This window comes from Oryctolagus cuniculus, chromosome 3 (genome assembly GCF_964237555.1).
Source record: "Oryctolagus cuniculus chromosome 3, mOryCun1.1, whole genome shotgun sequence".
NCBI lineage: Eukaryota > Metazoa > Chordata > Mammalia > Lagomorpha > Leporidae > Oryctolagus > Oryctolagus cuniculus.
In genome coordinates, this window is record NC_091434.1 from 109,220,537 (window position 1) to 109,242,290 (window position 21,754).

The window sequence follows — 21,754 nt, forward strand, 5'->3', positions numbered from 1 at the left end:
AAAGCAGTTTAACCCCCTTTCCCTGTGCATTTGTACTGGAACAATCAAGTCTATGCCACAAATAAGTCACAGCCACTCGTGGGGTGGAGGGTGAGGGGCAGGGCCCACAGTGTGCAGCCTCCCCCTTGACTCCCAGGGCTCTGACAAACATGGGAGAATAATTATTAATCTCACCAGGGGTGGACAAACTTCTCCTGCCAAGGGCCACGTGAGAAGTATTTTAGAATTTGTGGAACACATATGCTCTTTTCTATAGATGCTTTATTTATTTTTTTTATAACATTCAAAATGTAAAAACCATTTGAGCTTGCAAGCTACACAAACATGGGCCAAAGACTAGATTTCTACAGGCTGCTATTTGCCAAATTTCATTTTTTTCAACAGTTTTATTGAGTCAACTGACATGTAACAGATTGCACCTCTTTAAAGAATATGATTTTATAACGGCTGACAAATGTGTACTCCATGAAATGGCCACCGCACCCCAGACAGTACACAGACCCCTCTCTCCCTCTTGCCTTTCTCTCCCAAGCTCCCTCTCTCCATCAGTGTGCTTTTGTCAGCGTGGATTAGTCTGCATTTTTCAAGAGTTTTCCAACAGTTTGTGGAAACACAAAATTAAAAGACCAATTTATTTTGGTGTAAAAACCTGAAATGCATGCATTTTTTATAATTGTTCATAGACTTTTCAAGTACCCTTCCTGTGCATGGATTTCTTTTTTAAAAAACATTAAAAAATTATAGGCTGGTACTGTGGCGTAGTGGGCTAAGCCTCTGCCTGCAGTGCCGGCATCCCATATGGGCGCCTGTTCGAGACCTGGCTGCTCCACTTCCAATCCAGCTCTCTGCTATGGTCTGGGAAAGCAGTAGAAGATGGCCCAAGTCCTTGGGCCCCTGCACCCACGTGGGAGACCTGGAAGAAGTTCCTGGCTTCGGATCGGTGCAGCTCCGGCTGTTGCAGCCATCTGGGGAGTGAACCATCGGATGGAAGACCTACCTCTCTGTCTCTACCTCTCTCTGTAAATCTTTCAAAATAAATAAAAGTAAATCTTAAAAAAAAAAAAAAAGCACTCCAAGTGCTTCTCCAGATAAGTCTATTCAAGCTAAATCCAGAGACGATTTGCTCATTTGTCAAACAGCTACTTTATTAAGTGGGTAAGGCACCTGGATAAGCCCAGAGGTATGATTCCTGTGGCTCACGTCCCATTGAGGAGGCCAAAGCGACAGCAGAAGAGACCCACACACATGACTGACAATGGTTAAGACGGCATACAGAGGATGAACAGGGTGCTGTGATAAGGATGGGGACATGTGGTACGGGACAGGGTGGTCCTGGGGCCTAGGGTGAGCCTGGGCAGGCAGCAGCCACTGCAGAGGCGTGGCAGGGCCCTTAGGGGCAGGGAAGGGTGCACACAAGCCACTGCGACCACCACCCAGGATTAAGAGAATAGTAGGTTCGGACCAGATGTAGGCAGTTTGTGGGGGGTGGTGCTAAGCCAGGCTGCGGAGGCTGGATTTCACAGTTAATACGCCACATTGTATCTTTACCATGAAGCCCCCGGAGAGTCCGAGCTCAGGGGTAATATGACCCAATTTACATTTTTATAAAGATCGCTCCAGCTGCTGCTGTCTGGAGAAGAGGGTGCAGTCGGACAGGAAGGAGAAGGCAGTTGCATCTTGCTTCTGAAAACTCTGCGGTTTGATTTCTCAGGCCGACGAGAAGAGGGCTATGTGAGGGCGGCCTTTGAGGTCTACATCAAAAGGAACTTTTCAAGTTCACTGGCGACTGCTCGACTTCAGGGGTTGCCAGGCAGGCTGGGGTAAGCCCTGCCCTGGGGTGTGGAGCCCAGGGCTCTTTGTGCTACTCAGATAAAGTGCATTCACTCTGCAGAACTGGCTACAAGGCTACTGCTGACTTGGCCATCGCCGTGAGCAGTCAGCACCGACACCCTGCCCAGGCGCCAGTGTTTGCCCGGGGGTCCTCTTGGACTTGTGGGTCCCCATGAGGACCTCCCCCTCAGCTCTGCACACAGAACCTCCCTCCACAGTAGGGGCACAAGAGCTGCTTCCTCAGACAAGTGCCCTGACCCCAGTCCTGGTTCCGCCACTTCAAGTCCCTCTATCTCTCCAAATACAGAGCCGAGTGGCTGAGGAACACTGCGATTGTCCTGGTTGCTTTAAGAGGCATCAGCATGCGCCACCTTAGGTAGAAGGCTACCAGAAGTGCCAACGACACACAAGGCTCTTTTATCATCAATGCACTCGTTACCAAATAGACACACTCTGGCTGAACGTGGAGGAGGTGGCGTCAGGCTTGGGCATCTGGGACTCTGTCCTTACAACAACTGGGATTTTAGTAACGTCACCCCTTCAGGTTTGCATGTACTGCCTGTCTGTCAGCCTCAATCACACGCCAAACAATCAAGAACCCCGAAGCACGTGGTTGACGTCTGGTGTGGGAGTGAGGCTGCCACTTGGGACGCCTGCATCCCTCATCAGGATCCCTGGGTTCTTCTGATGCAGCTTCAAGGGCCTGCTAACCCAACTGCAAGGTCATTGCTCAAGTACTTGGGTCCCTGCCACCCACATGGAAGACTGTGGACTGAGTTTTAGGCTCTTGGCTTCAGCCTGGCATGGAGTGAGCCAGTGGCTAGGATGTCTCTCTCTGGATTCAACTAGTTAATTAATTAAAAACAAAAGAATCCTGTTACAAACTGAAAGACATCTGCTGGAACCTGTGCCCAGGACTAGTGGATAAATGTGTCCCCAGAGGGAGACCTGGTTTACTTGGGGCACGGCATAGCTTGTAAATATCTTGGGCTTTGTGGGTCACATGGCTTTTGACACGACTCAGTTCTACAATTTTAGTGCAAACGCAGCCAGAGACAATGATCTTGCCATCACCGTGTTCCATAAAATGTTCAGTTACAAAACCAGATGGTGGGCTAGCTTCGGCCTCAGGACTGGAGTTCGGAGACTGGATCTGAGTATCTGGACAGGCTTGTATCTCCCAGTTCCAAACAAGCTCAATGCCTAGGTCTCACACACACCCATTCCTACCATGTTGCCGCCAGCTGCCCCTAATTTAGACATCAATAATAGCAGCCAGCATTGATTTAGGCTTACTGTGGGCCAGACCCAGTTCAATGCATGTTATACATATTAACTCACTGATTTACCACTGAATCCTAGTATCACTGCCACGAAAAATGAGGCCCAGAGAAGCGAAGTAACTTGTCCAAGACCAGGATCCAAACTCAGCTCTTGGGCTCTTGATCACTACACCACACGGCCCAGCAGGTACCTGGACAAACAAACCAGACAGCAGGGCAGAAGGACCCTGTGTGTGTGTGTATGTGTCATCCTGCCCACTCCAGGCCGGCTCCACACTAGGTGCCAGGTGTCAGGGACTACGAACAGCAAGGTATGCAAACACACTTATGGGACATGAGGCTGGAGAATTATAGCGAAAAGTGATCGAATAGCTAGTAGCCTGACATGAACATCACGACAGCCAAGGTAAGGACGAAAGGTGACTGAGTCACGCGCAGGCCAGCAGCTGAATGCTGAGCACTCTGCAGAAGCCTTCCTGGCCGGCACCGCGGCTCAATAGCCTGATCCTCCGCCTGCAGCGCCGGCACACCAGGTTCTAGTCCAGGTCGGGGCAACTGGGACAGAATCCAGGCCAGCTCTCTGCTGTGGCCCGGGAGTGCAGTGGAGGATGGCCCAAGTCCTTGGGCCCTGCACCCCATGGGAGACCAGGAGAAGCACCTGGCTCCTGGCTTTGGATCAGCGCGATGAGCCGGCCGCAGCACACTGGCCGCGGCGGCCATTAGAGGGTGAACCAACGGCAAAGGAAGACTTTTCTCTCTGTCTCTCTTTCACTGTCCACTCTGCCTGTCAAAAAATTAAAAAAAAAAAAAAAAAAAGAAGAAGAAGCCTTCCCTGCCCAAGCCCCTGCCCCTCCAGGTACACTGCTCCGGGCTGTAAAGCGCTTCCCAGGCTTTCGAGTTGCTCAAGCCTGGTCCTAGCTGGTGATGTGGAGGCCGGAGCGAGGCGCTCAGCTGTTTTTGCTTCAGCAGCCCCCGTGAACATCACGCGGGACCCTAAGTGGGTAAAATACTGGTCGGCCACCGTCACTCAGCTCCAACTGTGCTCATGAGGCTATTTTTAAATAACCACAGAAATTAAAGCAATCGTTAAGCAAGATGTCAATAGATTTTTAGCTTTCCTGTTCTAAAAATCTCCTATTCTGCACAAAGGTGATTAATTCTCCATTCTCTGACCATGAAGGGTTTTGAATTTGGCCTCACTGGACAGAAGCTGCTGCTTCCCTTAGGAGGGTGAGGCAGAGAGGAGGAGGACCTGTAGCACAGACGGTCTCTTTAGAGTTTCTATGAGTCCTAGAATCTGAGGGTGAAGCTGAGTCTTCCAAAATCATCCCATCCACCAGCTCCAGCTGCAACCCTGAACCTCCCAGCATTGCCAGGTGTCCTTTCTCTTCCCTGTCTCTTCTCTGGGGCAAGAGAGGATGGGGGAAGGGAGAAAAAGATGTGGGATGGGAAAACCATTCCCAGAACTTCCTGCTAGGAAAAACCCCGTGGGGCACGATTTTGGATACACAGGGTACATCTAGGTTCTGTGTGTTCACTGAAGACCCCAAGATGGGGCCGTCTGGATCCTGTGCTGTGTTAAGTTGGAGATGATATCCTGGATTCCCGTGAAAATTTTTAGAGTTTTCATTCTTTCCTAGCGTAGTACACTGGAATGATGTAATCAAACTGACCCACTACCCCTGATTTTCAGCATTCAGGCAAACACACACATTGACACACTGCCACTGAGCCTTCTGTAACCCTTGGGTGACTCCCGGTACGCAGGTGAGGTCACCTGCAGAGTTAACACCTCAAAATACAGGAAGATTTCCAGGTCATATCCCGAGTCGCTGGAGCGAAGTCCAAGTCGCTCCTGGGACTCGGACTGTCTTCAAAGAAGCCGGCCTTTTAATGGCAGTATTAATTTATACAAACCATGTAACCCAAAAGCTTTCTCAGAACCGACGTACTGTTTTGACTTTTTTTCTAGATAAAGATAGTACAGTCGCCAGAAGCATCTAGCTGGTGGTTGCACTTGGTTCCAAAGCAGGAGGGATGTAATTTCGAGGTCAAGCCCATGTGGACATGCAAGCTATTTTCTTCAAGCAGATGTAGAGGGAAAAGCGAGTTGTACCTTTGAAGAGCTCAAATTGCCCTGAAACTATTCATGCCACAACCCAGCTGACAATGAGAATACTCAATATGGCATTTTAACTTGGGTTGGGCTAAAAATCTGCTGAAAAATGTGCTGTCAATATAGGCCACATTATTACAAGATAAGCCAAGATGCATAAATTCATGGGTGCACCCTAAAGAGTCAGTGTTAATCTAGAGTCATTTCACTTAAGAGCACAAAGTGTATGATAATCTATAAAGGAAATAATTCTCACTCACCAGTCCGAGTTTCTCATGCTTGACCCAACTAATACCTTGTGCCCAAGGGATTGTCCTGTGTACTGTAGGACACTGATTGTACCCCTGGCCTCCATCCACCAGATACCAGCAGTACACTGCCCAGACGTGACAATCCAAGCAGTCTCTAGATATCGCCAGATGTCTCTCTGGGGAGGGACATACACTTGCACCAAAGGAAAACAGAATTCTGGTTGTTTCTAACAAAGACAGTTATCTGAAGTTACATCAGCTTCTCTAGAAATAGGCCGATTCCCTTTTAGGACAGTCAACACTGCAGATCTGAAGGGCAAGCACTGCTTTTCCTTATCGGAACCTGGGCAGGGGCCACAGAATCCATTAGAGTTCTCTACCCTACCTCACTGTGGCCATCAGCTGTAAGATCTCTATCTTCCTCCACAGGGGACATGTAGTATGAGATCCCCACTCACGATCATGCCGGCAAGTGATAAATTCTTGCATTCAGTAACAAGTTTGCTCTGAAATCCTACAGATGTGTTCTATAAAAACACTGGCGCAAAAAAAAAAAAAAAAAATCCTGCAGTTTGGCCACTGAGGTAGCCATGCCATATAGACTGATTTGCATCACCTGTCAACGGGCCACACCCAATCCGGTTCCTTTCCTATGGTACCTTCCGCAGGTGCACTCTGGCAACAGTGCCAGGGTATGAAGGCGCCCTCTAGGGCTCAGCAGCCCAAGGCTTCGGGAAAATCTGCTTCCTTCTGTGGCCAGGAGGGCTGCTTCTTCTGTGACCTCTCTGAGCAAACTGCATACTGGGAGCCCCAGGGACGTCTCCCTTTCCAGGTTACATGTGTATCAGTTACAGCCCCAAGAAAGCGAAGGCCTGATGAATCCTGGGAAAGGAGTGCTCACCTTTACAAAACACTTTCCAGAAGGCAGAGGAAAAGACTTGCTTAGCAAAGGGCTCTGTGCAGATACCCAGCCCCTGGAGGCCCTGATCCTCACGGGCGATCACAGTTGTCCCCCAGTATTGGGGGATTCATTCCAGGACCGCTTATGGAAACCAAAATCTGCAGATGCCCAAGTCCATTACATAAAATGGCACAATATTTGCACAACAGGCTGCACACATCTCCTGTATGCTTAAAGTCACTTCCAGACTACCAAAAATTCTAAACAAAATGCACATATTCTATACGCAGCACTTACACTGTATTGTTTAGGGAATAATGATAACAAAACAACTCTGAGCTTGCCCGACATAGACGCCATTGCTTATTCAAATTTTTCCATCCGTAGTTAGTTGAATCCATGGACGGAAAACCCAGAGCAACTGCACAAGATGCGAAAGACACTGCAGCATGCACTTCTGACATGCAAAGAGCGAAGCGGGTCGCTGCACGCACGCGGCGAAACACCCAAGCGCTGAGCCGCCGAATCTGCCAACATTCTTGTTTACTGCTGAGCAGATCCCATTAAGCCCCAGGCACTTGGTTTGATTACTCCCTGGATCAAAGTTAAATTAAATTACCCAACAAGCATCTTAGTGAGACACACACACACACACACACAGAGTGACTCACCTTCCAGAAGCTGTCCACTTTGCCATACACGAGGGACTGGTTCTGCCTTTTGATCTCGTTAATGTGGTGGATGTCGCTGGAGTTGAGGTGCTGCTCCACCACAAAGCCCAGGAAGCTGTTGTCTGGGGTATGAGCTGACGTGGGAAGGAAAGATCAGGGCGGTTAGGCAGCCACTAGCACGAAGCAGCAACAAGTGACAAACTTAATGCAGTGATCTCACACAGCTGCCCATTTTCGTTGCCCCCCTGTTCCCCGCCCCCCCCCCCCCCCACTCACACTCAGCACAACCTTCACATGGAGAATTCTCCCCATGATAGATGAACCTGAAGCAAACCCTGCTGTTCAGGGGACAATCCTTCTGGTTCAGCGTCATTCAGCTGTGTTCCTTGCTCTGTACAAGGCCAGACAGGCTGTCACCCAGAGCCGCCACATCACAGCCAGAACTCTGTAGGGACCATGGCTGACCCGGGGGTTCTGAACAGCAGTGGGCACCACACACAACCTATGTGACTGCAGCCGCATTCAGCAACCAGGTGGGGTAAAGGGGTAGAATTCAGCAGTGAATCCATCTGGTCCTGGGCTTTTTTTTGTTGGGAGGGCCTTTATTACTGTTTCAATTTCTGTCTCAGTTATGGGTCTGTTTAGGTTTTCTATGTCTTCCTGGTTCAATTTAGGTAGGTTGCATGTGTCCAGGAATCTATCCATTTCTGATAGGTTTCCCTGTTTGCTGGCATACAAGTCCTTGTAGTAATTTCTGATGATTCTTTTTATTTCTGTGGTGTCTGTTGTTACGTTTCCTTTTTCATCTCTGATTTTATTGATTTGGGTCTTTTCTCTTCGTTTTTTAGTTAGTTGGGCCAATGGGTTTTCAATTTTGTTTATTTTTCAAAAAACCAGCTCCTCATTTGGCTGATTGTTTGTAATGTTTTTTTGGATTCAATCCTGTTGATTTCTTCTCTGATTTTAATTATTTCTCTTCTCCTACTAGATTTGGGTCTGGTTTGCTGCAGATTTTCTAGATCCTTGAGATGCATTGAAAGCTCATCTATTTGGTACCTTTCCAATTTCTTGATGGCAGCTGGAAACGCCTCCCTGTGCAACTTCTGGTTCACTGTAAAAGTGCTGCACTAGAATCTGATGCTTTAAACTTGGGAATTCTTTTTTTTTTTTTTTTAAGTTTTATTTATTTGAAAGACAGAGGGACCAGAGAAGGGAAGACATCTTCCATCTGCTGGATTTCTACACAGCCAGTGCTGGACCAGGCTGAAGCCCGAAGCCAGGAACTCCATTGGGGTCTCCCACATTGGGTGCAGGGGCTCAAAGACTTGGGCCATCTTCTACTGCTTTCCCAGGCCATAGCAGAGAGCTGGATTGGAAGTGGAGCAGCTGGGACTCGAATTGGCACCCATAGAGGATGCCGGCACTGCAGGCGGCAGCTTTACCCGCTACGCCACAGTGCCAGCCCAAATCATGATTTTTATTTTCATAAAATTTAAGTGGTAGTTACAGCCTTGTGCTTTACATAAGTGCTTCTGCAATTCAGTTATCCAGTCCCTTTTTTATAAGAAACCACAAACAAAATTATGTAGCAGGTGGAACACTTACTTAGACTATGCTAAGTTGTAACAAAAATGACTACATGCCCCCAGAGAAACAAGAACACCTATCAGTGCACACTTCTCAGCTGCAGATCGCCCTGGCTTGCAGCTAGAGAGGCGAGAGGGATCCAGAAGCTTCCGTGAGGAAGATCAGGCATCTGTGGCACCACAGACGCAATCGGCACCAGGGCTACCTTGACGCCGTGAGGGAGAAGGAGCGGCACACACGAGCTCCCCTCCGTCTCAGTGGTGACCCAGACTCCTGGCACCGACCCCTCTCTCTCTCCCTTTACGGGAAGGGAACTCGGAGTGTCACAACCTGCACAGTCTGGTTTAAGGACCTCTGGTGAGACTTTAGGAGAAACGCAGGCAGCGCTGACACACCCCACGTCTCTTCCCAGGGAAGACTGAACTCATCACAGGATCCTGAGCCCCATCAGCAGGAGGGTTCACTCCGCTGTGATTCCCCAGCAGGGAACCAGTACAGGCTGAAGCCAGCACGGGTGACTGGCTGGCTTCTCAGCGGGCGTGTCCTGCTAACAAGTGGAGACAGCGCCCTGGCCTTAACCCCAGCGTGCGAGATGCTGCGCACTGCACGTCCAAAGCCATATGCTCAGGCTGAGGTTCTCTGAAACACCCTCCTCAGGGAGATCTAATCGCAGGCCAAGTTTCCCTTTGGCTCTCGCTAAAGACGGGAACACAGACTTGAGCGGTGAGGGGAGGACTTCAAAGAGTAGACACTTATACTGAAGGTAAAACAAAGAAACCCCACAAGTGAGATGCAGGTAATCGCTCCGTCCCAGAAGATACACGGGCTTTAAAAAGAGCTGGGGCCGGCGCTGTGGCATAGCGGGTAAAGCTGCAACCTGCAGTGCTAGCATCCCATATGAGTGCTGGTTCAAGACCAGGCTGCTCCACTTCCTATCCAGCTCTCTGCTATGGCCTGGGAAAGCAGTGGAAGATGGCCCAAGTCTTTGAGCCCTTGCACCCAATGTGGGAGACCTGGAGGAGGCTCTTGGCTCCTGGCTTTGGATTGGTGCAGCTCTGGCTGTTGCAGCCAATTGGGGAATGAACCAGCAGATGGAAGACCTCTCTCTCTCTGCCTCTCCTTCTTTCTAATTCTGACTTTCAAATAAATAAATAAATCTTAAAAAAAAAAAAAAGCTGATGTTTGATTGCATGTTCTGAGTTCCGTGCTGAGTGTATGACAGTGTCTCAATTTATTCTCACGACAACTTGTAATATGTTTGTGCACATGAGAAAACAGCCCAAGATTTACTTAAGCTACCTCAGGTCTATGTATCAGGAAATGGCAATGCTGGGATTCAGAACCCTCGCTGCTTAGTGTCCAAATATTCCACCTTCTGAACCCTGCGAACTCAGTGGTAAACCAGGCTTTAGAGGCAAATCACATTGTAAGGTAAACTACAGCACACACGAGCCTCCAATTATACACAAGGGGTCTTTATACAGAGCTCACGGAACACCGAACACGGACATTATGAAGAAACCAGGCAGAGATTTCAAAATTGGGAGGCATGAAATGGAAACTTCTCTTTCAAATTCTACTTCTCCACAAACCTTATGAACGCCCCGCACATGCCCTCGTCCCTGGGTTTCTGGAGCTGCTTGTACCTTGTGCACACGGGACCACAATGAGACCTTTACATGCTACAGACTACAGGAGATTTGTGAAACGTCAATAATGTTCTGAAAATAAGCTCAGGCAGCTCTTTCCATTGCGGACCTTGCTTCAGGTCACCGTGCCCGCCTTCTCAGTGCTAAACTTCATTACGCAAGCCTTGGCATGCCAAGACAACATCTTCATTCTCCTGACTTAAGGATGCTGAGTCCTGCATTTAGGGATCATTCCACACGTCTCCAACTCTGTCAGGGTATGTCATGAAACCTTTTACGAAATTAGCAAATGAGATACACTCTGGCTCAACCCAAACTTGGCTGCATGTGTTCAATTTGAAGATTACAACCATCAAATTAGATAAAAGCTCAGTGGAAAAACTAAATTATAGAAAAAAATCCTACGTATTCCTCTTCAGTAAAAATCTAAGTAGATATTAACTTATTAAAGACTCAGTGTACTAAAAATAAGTAAAACAAGAACAAATTCTCTATGAGTATGTATGTGTGGGCACCTAGACACGCGTGCCCATATATAACTGAACGGCGCAAGCTCTAACTGTGCCCTCAGTGGACCTTAACTCTGAAAACTGAAGCACGCTGTTATCACGCTGACAAAATGGAGAGTGAGCATAAAATGAGACTGCAGTCAACCCAAAATAATTTGGAATAGAAAAAGAATTTTTAGTATTAAATAATAATCTAAATGTTAAATAGCTGAGCTACAGGCGGGCATGGTATCTCAGCTTGTGATGCAACCAAGAACTTGATTCACCATCAAGACATCTTTGCTTTTACCCAGAGATGTTAAAAGGCCAAAATTAAGTATTCCCTTTTATCTTGATCCTATATGATATCAAACACACCCAAGGCTCACCCTCAGACCTAAGGTATGTATTGGGTTTGTACTGAAATAACTCACAAATATATATATATATATGTATAAAAATGTGTGTATGGCAGGGAAGAAATAGTATAAATGTGGCTTTCACTGATTTTGTTTTTTTACAGGATTTCATCACACTAATTCTTAGTATTTTCACTTAAATAACTACTTTCCAGCCTTCTTCCAATGAATATTTTGTGGTGTTTTGAGAAGGAAAATAGTTTTGGTTAGATAAAACACAGACATTTTCAGCCATCAAATGGAAGGTGATGTGATTGTCATTAGTTATTTTTTTCAAAATCCTCCGTATTTGTGAGGCCCGTAAGCCAGAATTAGATAATCACACAGATCCACGCTCAGCAGGCCTTATGACGAGCTCCTGATGAGCTCCAGAAATGCGATTCAAGCCTCCCATGTGCAAACGATACCTGGAAGATGATCTATCAAGTTAACAATGGACACACATCTGCCCACCACACCCATCTCGTCTATTCGTTCACGCTCTAGGATCAGAGCTGGGCTGGAACTGCTTTGCCAACAACACAGCCAAAATGATGCCGTATCCAGAATTTCAGGGGCTGGCAGCTTCCGCTTTCTGTCATGGAAGCCAGCTGTCATGTAAGACGAGCAGCCGCTCCGAGGCTAACACACCTGATAATCCCAGCCCAAGGGGAAAGGCCCTCCAGGAATGTGTGCACCAAGAGCCCAAGACAGACCATACGTGTGAGTCCAGAAGCCATCGTGGAGGTAGACTCCGCCCTCCAACTCCAACCCCCTTACCCTTTCTGCCTCAGCCGGGAGGAAACGCGCCCATGGAAGCCCCTTCAGAATTCCTAATGTATCAATCAAAATCACATGAATGAGGGCAGGCATCTGGCACAGCAGTTAAGAGTCCTGTTAGGGTGCTCACGTCTCTCATCAGAGCGCCTGGATTCAACTCCTGGCTCCGACTCCTGATTCCAGCTTCCTGCTAATGCTCGCCTTGGGCAGCAGACCTATGCCCCCAGTACTTGGGTCCCTGCTACTGCTGTCGGAGACCTGGATTGCGTTCCTAGCTCCCAGCTTTGCCTTGGCTCAGCTCTGGCTATTTCAGGCACGTGAAGAGTGAATCAGGACGTGGGAGCACATGTGTGCCCACTCTCCTCAAACAGCTCAATAAGATTTTTTTTTTAAGATTTATTTTATTTATTTGAAAGACAATTATAGAGTGAGGTAGAGCCAGAGAGAGACAGAAAGAGAGGGAAAGAGATAGAGCAGTCTTCCATCTGCTGGTTCACGCCCCAAATGACCACAATGGCCAGAGCTGTGCTGATCTGAAGCCAGGAGCTTCTTCCAGGTCTCCCACATGGGTGCAGAGGCCCAAGGACTTGGACCATCTTCTACTGCTTTCCCAGACCATAGCAGAGAGCTGACTCAGAAGTGGAGCAGCCAGGACTAGAACCAGCGCACATATGGGATGCCGGCGCTGCAGGCCACAGCTTTAACCCGCTGTGCCACAGCACCAGCCCTCAATAAGATTTTCAGAGCTAAAAGAATAAGGTTGTTTTAAACCCCAAATTTTTAGGGCAACTTGCTGAAACAAATGGATAAACTAAGACATGACTCATTCTGCATGACAGAAAATTGTCTTAAAAACAACTTTTAAAATGCGGGAAAATTAAGCACAAATTGGATTTATGTCCCTGTAAATGAACACAAGGAGAACCACTGCTGCATTAGGTAAATTGGACATTTCTTTTCCTTGTGTAGACTAATCTAGTGAGACACTAGATTTTGGCCCCTAACGCAGCATATTTTCAATGCTCTGCCACAGGGCCAGTGGACAGTAGCACAGGAGGGAAAGTCAGCCTCAACTGGCCATATCACGAAGTTTCACTGTGGGGAAAACAGAACAGCGTGATATATCACACCTTACACGCTTCGTAAAAAGATTCCTTTGTTTGTCTGAAAGACAAAGTGACACAGGTGAGGCTGCGGGTGAGAGATTTTTCCATTCACTGGTTGACTCCCCAAATGCCCAGAACAGCCAGGGCATGGCCAAACTGAAGCCAGGGGCCAGTGGCAGTAATTGGTAAGTGAACCAATGCCCATGGAGGAAATCTCTCCCTCTCTCTTTCTGCCTCTCCAATACATAAATAAAAAATGAAAGATATTTTTAAAAGGAAGAATACTAGTACATTTCCATCTGGGAATGACAACCCTCTATTATGGCCCATTTAAAACAAAAAAGTTTTTTTTTCTTTTCGAGATATATTCTGATGCATTTATGGATGAAATGATACGCTGTCAGTGATGAGCTTCAAAATAAGACAGTACAGATGGGAAGCTGGCAGAAGTAGAGCTGAAATAAAACTGGCAATGAGTTGATAACTGTTGAAGCTGGGGCAATGGATACATGGGTGCTCGCTATATAGTCTGCCTTCTTCTGTACGCATTTCGAATTTACCATTATCATAAACAAATGCACACAAAACTAAAAAACAGAAAAGGGAGGAAGAAAGGAAAGGGCCATGATTTGAACAAGACCGGCTCCTGAACTCATGCAGATGTTTAAATCCTAAAGTTGTAAGTTAATTGTACTAAGGTGAAACCTTAATCGAACTGTAATATTTAGAGGTGGAGCATTTGAGCAGTGATTAGACTGAATTCGGCTGTTGGAATGGGGCCCATGATCAGATCATGGTGGCATTATAAGGGGACACACAGACACCTGTGCTGCCTCTTGCCATGTGTCGTTCCATGTAGACTCTGGAATACAAGATTGCAAGAATGCAATCACCAGAGGGCGGACTAGTGAGGCCTGCCCGATCTTGGACTGGTACCTCCAAGACTGCGAATGAAAATAAACCTCTTCCCAAGTAAAAGAATAATAATGACGATTTCAGAGAAACATCTTCTCTTACTGAGAAAAGCACTAAAGGGACAGGCATTGTGGCGCAGCAGGTTCGGTCCCTGTTTGCGATGCCAACAAGCCATGTCACAGTGCCAGTGTTCTGACTCTGCTTCCAAGCCAACTTCCTGCTAATGAGCCTGGGAGGCAGCAGATAAGATAAGGGCCCAAGTGTTTGGGTCCCAACTACCCATACAGGAGACCCAGATGGAGTGCCTGGTTCCTGGCTTCAGCCTGGTCCAACCCTGGTTGCTGACTGCATTTGTGTAATGAGCCATCGAAGATCTCTTTTTTCTTTTTTTTTTTTTTTTTTTTTTTTTTTCTTTTGACAGGCAGAGTGGACAGTGAGAGAGAGAGACAGAGAGAAAGGTCTTCCTTTGCCGTTGGTTTACCCTCCAATGGCCGCCGCGGCAGGCGCGCTGCGGCCGGCGCACCGCACCGATCCAATGGCAGGAGCCAGGAGCCAGGTGCTTTTCCTGGTCTCCCATGGGGTGCAGGGCCCAAGCACCTGGGCCATCCTCCACTGCACTCCCGGGCCACAGCAGAGGGCTGGCCTGGAAGAGGGGCAACCGGAAGATCTCTTTTTTCTAACTCTTTCAAATAATTTTTCTCTTAAAGAAAAGTATTTTAAACACTTTGGACGCACCAATTTGCAAACGATTATACATTGGTTTGATGTGTTAACTAAGCAAATTATGGTCACGATTACTTTAAAGAAATCCTATTAAGTAGCATAGGTGGATAACAGGAATAACTTGTAGGGCTCTATAGCTCAGTGGGGTAACAACAGTTGACAACAACTAATTGTATATTTCAAGCTAGCTAGCAGACGGGACTTTGAATGTTCCCAACACAAAGATATGATAAATGTTTAAGATGACAACCATGCCAATTACACATTGTTAAGTATGTATTGAAATGTCACATTGCACTCCATAAATCTGGAAACTACTGTAGGTCATTTAAACACACAGGAAAACACTATTTGCTTGAATAACTCATTCTTGGATCAACATTTCAGAGTGCTCCTTCCATAGACTAGGGCCTATGGTAGGAATTCAGGGATTAAAGCAGAGTTGTTGCCCTTAAGCTGTTGTTCTGTACTCAACAAATGAAGCCTACACTATTCGAAGTGACACCCCGATGGAGGGACTCCATTTTAGAGCACCCGAGAGTCCATCTTGACAAAGCACCCCCCACTGTGAGAGCATGGTCTGAAACCAACTATGGTCTACAACTAAGACAATAACAGTATGCAACATCCCACTTGGCAGAACACAGAAACTCTAGCATGATCGCTCAAGCTTAAAACAGGCTGGGGGCTGCACTGTGGCATAGCAGGTAAAGCCACCACCTGCAGTGCCAGCATCCCATATGGGTGCTAGTTTAAGTCCTGGCTGCTCCACTTCTGATCCAGCTCTCTGCTATGGCCTGGGAAAGCAGTAGAAGATGGCCCAGGTCCTTGGGCCCCTGTACCTGCATGGGAGACCCGGAAGAAGCTCCTGGCTCCTGGTTCCGGATCAGCACAGCTCTGGCCATTGCAGCTATCTAGGGAGTGAACTAGCGAATCGAAGACCTCCCTCTCTCTCTATCTCTCTCTCTCTCTCTGTGCCCCTGCCTCTCTATAACTCTGCCTTTAAAATGAATAGATAAATCTTTAAGGGAAAAAAAAGGCTGCACATGGATTAATGCTAATATTGTAATTTGTCTATGTCCCACACATAACTTAGGGTTAATACCTGGACTAATGTCAAGATCGTAATTGGTACTGTCAAGACTATTATTGATAGTATTTTTGCATAGGCCTTGGGTCAGCTTGACCCCAGTAACCATGTATCCCCACAATCCTAGCAACCACATATTCCCCCTTCCCTCCTTGTGGTTTTTGCCTTTATAAAACCTGTTGCTTTGAGCTTCAGGGTTGAGAGTTCTTTTAGTCATGAGCCCACTCTCCACTGCTAGCAATAAGGCCGGTCAAACTTTATCAGTGTGTGGTGCTCCTCTGTCGGCACTCGCTCAGGCACAACATATTATCTAGCAAGTCACCATGCCTTCTTTTAAATTATAATTCAAAAATATTGTTAAGTAGAACTGACCTTCCCTTCAGTCGCACACATCTGTAAGGGCTGTTTTTCTGCCAGCAAGCCCCGAACACTTCAAGGCACGTTGCATTACAGCCACATCACTGGGTCACTAAGAACAGAGACCCCAGAACCAGCCTGGGCTTGCTCATTCTGTAGCCCATGGACTGGTCGGTCCCCATGTCTTGGGGAGACCCAGCCTCCCCAAGTCCATCAATTCACCCCCTCCTCTCCACCCTTCTTAGTCTGGGCCTCATCAAGTTTTCCAAGATTTCTGCAATAAACAAGCTTTTCTTTCCCCTCTACACAACTGTTTTATTCATTCTCCTGTTTAACACAGAAAGACATCTTCAGTGCACATTTTTGTTTTTTAGATAATAGAGAAAGATGTAAGGAAGAAGCCGCCCGTCATCTCACCGCCTGGAAAGGACTGCCATCCGTGGGCTCTTCCTTCGGCTTCTAGATCTTTTTTATCCTCACACTGCAACTGGATCCCATTACATCTCCTCCGTGTAATCATCTTCTTCCACTCACACAACGTGCCCAGACGTCCTTCTGGGTCATAAGCATAGCACATCACTGCACGCCCGTGCGTGCTGCGCCTGGACACATCTGTCCCACGGGGGTGCCCTGTCACCCTGCTCTGCTGGCGCCCTCTGAGCAATGGACCACCCTTCCCCCACAGCATGTGGCTCTGTTCCACGCAGCTGGTTGTCATGGATTCCCTCCACTCGCTGGGCCTCCCAAGGTGCTCACATGGCCCTGGGGATGCTACCTGACCAGGGCTCAGGGGAAGAGACGGGTTTAGCAGATTCACTTCCTGCTAATCATTTCTCATGCCTAGCCAGCACCACGGTTTTTATCTGTTTCACTTTTGGGAGATAGAGAGCTACTATCTGCTGGTTCACTCTGCAAATGCCCACAACAGCCAGGGCTGGGCTGAGCCAAAGCAGGATCCGAGCATGCGATCCAGGACTCCCCTGTGGGTGGCAGGAACCATCACTGCTGCCTCCTAGGTCTGCATTAGCAGACAGCTGGAGTCAGACGTGGAACCCAGGCCCTCTACGTGGGACATGGATGGAAATGCCTGCTCCCAGCACTCCCTGAGAAAGCAGGGAGGGGTAAGGGCTGCAGATGGTCCCTGTGCACGCCGGTGAGCATGGTATGCTCGAGAACGACTTCGACTTAGAGGTAAGCGGAGGGAAAGGAGACCATCACGACACCACCCCCTGCCCTCACCCCCAATTTGCTGAGACGGGGCATCAGCAACTCCCAGGGACAAGAGCTAACACAGCCGTGTGACCAAGCCAACCTGAAAGAGATCCTAGCACACACGCCCCACCGCACGGCATTTAGATGCTTCTGCTTCCTGTTGACATTAACACATATCAGATGTCACTGCTCCTCATAAACACCACTGTGGACTTCTAAGTGGCCTCCACACTCACAGCCACACCCCCTTCCTCCCTGCTCCCAGCCCCAGTCCACCGCTCTATGCTGCCTGGCAAAAAAGGTTGTTACAACACTGCTTGGAAACACATATGAGACTGGGGGCGGCTTCCTGCTGGAAATCTTCACCCCCTGCACGCTGAAGCCTGGCTCCAGTTGAGGGGTTTCCTGACTCCCCACGACAGTGGAAACCCCCCTCCTTTGCTCTCGGTGACCACGGAGAGTCCAAGCCCTGATCACACTTCACTGTGCTGCCTGAGGACGGGCCATGTGTCACGTGCCTGACTGCCAGAGCCCAGAAGGAACCGAGTCAGGATTTTGTGAGAGCTTTGTGAACTGGAAACTTCGTGAATGGGAAACCTACGTTAGCAGGCCATAGCAGGCCATGCCGGAACCACCTCCAGCATCATGTTCTTAGCATACAAGCTCCAAAACCAAAGCCATTCTTGGAATTCATCACTAGCCACAATTGCTTCCTACTCCATCCCAGACCCCAGCCTCAACCCTGGAGATGATCAGTGTTATGTTAGCATTTCCGGAATTGACAAATTAATAGATTCTCCCTTGTAGGCCACAAAGTAGATGTCGGCAAGGAGGGAAACAGATCAGAGATAGTGACATGGAAAACTGGCGTCGCAGGGTTCTACACGCTGCCCTGCATTCAACATTCAGCACATTGAGCACTGAGAATGATCCAGGCAGGGAGCAAAATGGTGAGGACACACAAGCAAACAACGGTGATCCCTCCACTGAGGACTTGCAGCTGGACACACAGGCAATAAATAAGAAATAATAATTCGGGGCTGGAGATCACAAGTAAGCAAGCCAACCTTGAACTCTACTTAATGATGTCATGCTTGGAGCCAGCGCTGTGGCATGGCGGATAAAGCCACCGCCTGCAGTGCCAGCATCCCATGTGGACGCCAGTTCGAGTCCCGGCTGCTCCACTTCTGATCCAGCTCTCTGCTGTGGCCTGGGAAAGCAGTAGAAGATGGCCCAAGTCCTTGGGCCCCTGCACCCATGTGGGAGACTTGGAAGAAGCTCCTGGCTTCAGATCGGCGCAGCTCCGGCCCTTGCAGCCATCTAGGGAGTGAACCAGCAGAGGGAAGACCTCTCTCTCTCTCTCTCTACCTCTACCTCTACCTCTGTTTCTCTGTAACTCTGCCTTTCAAATAAATAAATCCCTAAAAAACAAAGTCATGCTGAAGTAGATAAAGGCTCTTTTATGTATCCCAATTAAATAAATAAATGGTGGATGGATGGACGTAACCCAGACCAAGCAAAGCGAACTGTCAAAGGTACCAACCAGGATGCCCGTTTCCAGCTTACATTGCAGCTGATTTTGTTGGTAAGCTTGAAAAGCATCCTATAAAACGTCACGGAAGACTTTGAGCTGCCAGGACACTTGTGACATTTCTGCCGATTCCCATGATAAAAGCAGACGTGATAGAAGAATAAGAAATCTGGTGTAAAAACTGCCCACAGAAAGCCGCGTTATGTTTCCATTTTCACTAAAACTGCTTCCCCAAAGGTAGTGACACCAGGCTCTTCTGGAGAGGCCGGCAGGCAGGCAGGCAGGCAGGCAGAGGCTAGATGACAGCACTGAGCAGCTGGGCCACACAGCGGAGGACTCAAAACAGGAGCCAAGATTTAGGAGGTCTGTGGGCAGGTGAACCCCGGGCCTCCTCCCAGACGCCACGAAGCAACCAGGTGTTCACCTGAGACCAGAGAAGAAGCTTCCAGAACCTTGTCAGGATGCCCTAGGGATGGTGCCCAGGCTGCTGGGTGTCAGTGGGGGTTCAGGAAGCTCCAGGCCCCCATACTGCAGGTGGGTGATATTCCTCCGCGCCTCCTTCGCCTTGGAAGCTCAGAGCGCTGGTCCCACCATACCCTTGCTCGGGGGACGCTGGTGGAGGGGAGTGAGAGAGCATGGCGGGGCCTGCAGAGGCTGTGCCCTGTGCTGGTGGCTCCACGCTGAGCAGGGGGCTTCAGTGCCAGACACCATGCGGCCGCTCTGCCAATGTCACGGTAGGCCTGCTCTGCTGGCTCATGAGCCAAAGCCACCACCGGAGGTCAACTGCCGAACGCCAAAGGTAGTGGGTCGGGGGCAGTGGTGGCTGGCATGCAGGGCAGAATGCAAAGAATCTGCCTAGCTGTTCTGCACAGAGCTAGGTCACGCACGTGGTGTGCATGCCCCTGCCCTGGGGATAAACAGGAAGACACTCTCTAACTGGCTCACCACAGTGGAAGGCAGCAGGTGACATGGCAGAGGCCGGACTTCCAAAGTCCTTTAGGCCTGGAACCTGTGCTCCTCACCTCACCTGCCTGCTCCCCAGGGAGGGCAAAGAGTCTCCAGGTGTGGTCCAGAGGCGGGCATTGTGGCCCAGCGGGTTAAGCCGCCTCTTGGAACTCCTACAGCCCATATCCATGTGCCTGGAATTAAGTGCTGTCTCTGCTTCTGATCCAGCTCCCAGCTAATGTGCCTGGGCAGGCAGAAGATGGCCCAAGTGCTTGGGTCCCTGCCAACTGCATGGGAGGCTAGGATGCAATTCCAGGTTCCTGGCTTCAGGCTGGCCTAGCACTGGCTTTGTGGTCATTTGGAGAGCGAACCAGTGGATGGAAGACCTCTCTCTGTCGGCTCAATCTGCTTTACTCAGTTCATAGTTACGGCTTTCTTTTCGGCCTCTAATTTCCCTGAGTACCAAAAAGCCTGCCTATTTCCAGCCTGGACTGTGACACCCAATGTGAGCACACAGCAGGCAAACTGTTTGGTGCCGTCACATTGTGAATGATGGCTAAAGCATTGCACGTACTCAAGAAACAAATATATCAATAAAACCAACCTATACAAACAACCATTGCTTGGGGATGAGGAACATTAGACACATGGATAGCAAGGCTGTTAGGAAGATTCGGTTTCTCTTCTAAGATTTCTTATTTATTTGAAAGGCGGGGGGCGGGGGGAGAGGGGAGAGCAGGGAGAGGAACCTTGAACTCCATCTAGGTCTCCCAGGAGGGTGGCAGGGTCCCAAGTACTCGGACCACCTTCTGCTGCTTTCCCAGGAACATTAGCAGGGAGCTGGATTGGAAGTGGAGCAGCCAGGACTTGAACTTGTGCTCATATGGGATGCTGGCGCTGGAGGCAGCAGCTTAACTGGCTGTGCCACAATGCTGACCCCAATGTTTTAAAATGTATTTGAGCAGGGGTTGGCGCTTGGCACAGTAAATTAAGGCTCCGCTTCTGATGCAGCTCTCTGTTAATATGCCTGGGAAAGCAGCAGAGGATGGCCCAAGTCTTTGAGACCTTGCCACTCATGTGGGAGATCCAGAAGAATCTTCCAACTGCGGTCTGGCCCACCCTAGCTGTTGTGGCCATTTGGGGAGTGAATTAGCAGATGGAAGATCTCTCTTCCCTGTTTCTTTCAAATTAAAAAAAATTTAAAAATACCTAAGGTCTGAGATGCAACCTGACAGCAGGGACAAGAATCTCACAATGTCTGCCTATTGCTCCTTTCAGCGGGTCTCCAGAGAAAGAAGGCAAAAAATTCAGTTAGATCACCATGTTGTACCATGGCCAATGTTTCCACATAACCACATGAAGCCATGAAAATGTGCGGAGCATGGATAATTACAGCTATCCACACCTAGGGTAATTCACAGTGCAAGTTATCAATTCGAGGGTTTTATTTTTCTCTCCTAAATGGTATAGACAAACTTACTCTATTTTATTTTTCTGTGTAGGTAGGCTTTTTTTCACTGTTACTGAAGCAAACCGCACCTTGTCTGGATGAAATAAGAGAGGCATTGAGGTGTTTAAAACCAGCAGAACACACATAGTAAAGATGGAGACTGAAGTAACTCTCAGACACAGAGCCAGGCCAAGTCCATGGCAAGCAGGGAGAATGCAGCAGTGAATCCCTGACAAGAAATCACAAAAGCTTTGCCAAGACAAACAGCCCCTCAGTGGCCTCTGAAGCAGCTCTGAAAATGACGGTTTTCCAAATATGAGTAGAACCTTGAAATAAGTTACGATAGTACAAGTGCAGTAAAGGATATGCAGTATTAGCATGCGTGTTACAAACACACGGAAACATCTGTGTGCAAGGGACACCAGGGTTATACTTGGGGTAGGGACCCACCTTTGCTAGGGGGAGGCTTTC

General features: G+C 48.5%; 1 protein-coding gene across 4 annotated transcripts in view; it reads right to left on the reverse strand.

Moving 5' to 3' along the window:
- The window catches only part of MGAT5 (alpha-1,6-mannosylglycoprotein 6-beta-N-acetylglucosaminyltransferase), a 369,059-nt gene that overhangs the window by 93,333 nt on the left and 253,972 nt on the right, over positions 1-21,754 (reverse strand). For all 4 annotated transcript variants that reach the window (XM_051849614.2, XM_051849612.2, XM_070071008.1 and 1 more), the window contains exon 11: positions 7,053-7,186. In XM_051849614.2, the coding sequence (XP_051705574.1) occupies positions 7,053-7,186 (134 nt within the window). The remainder of the gene's footprint in view (positions 1-7,052; positions 7,187-21,754) is intronic.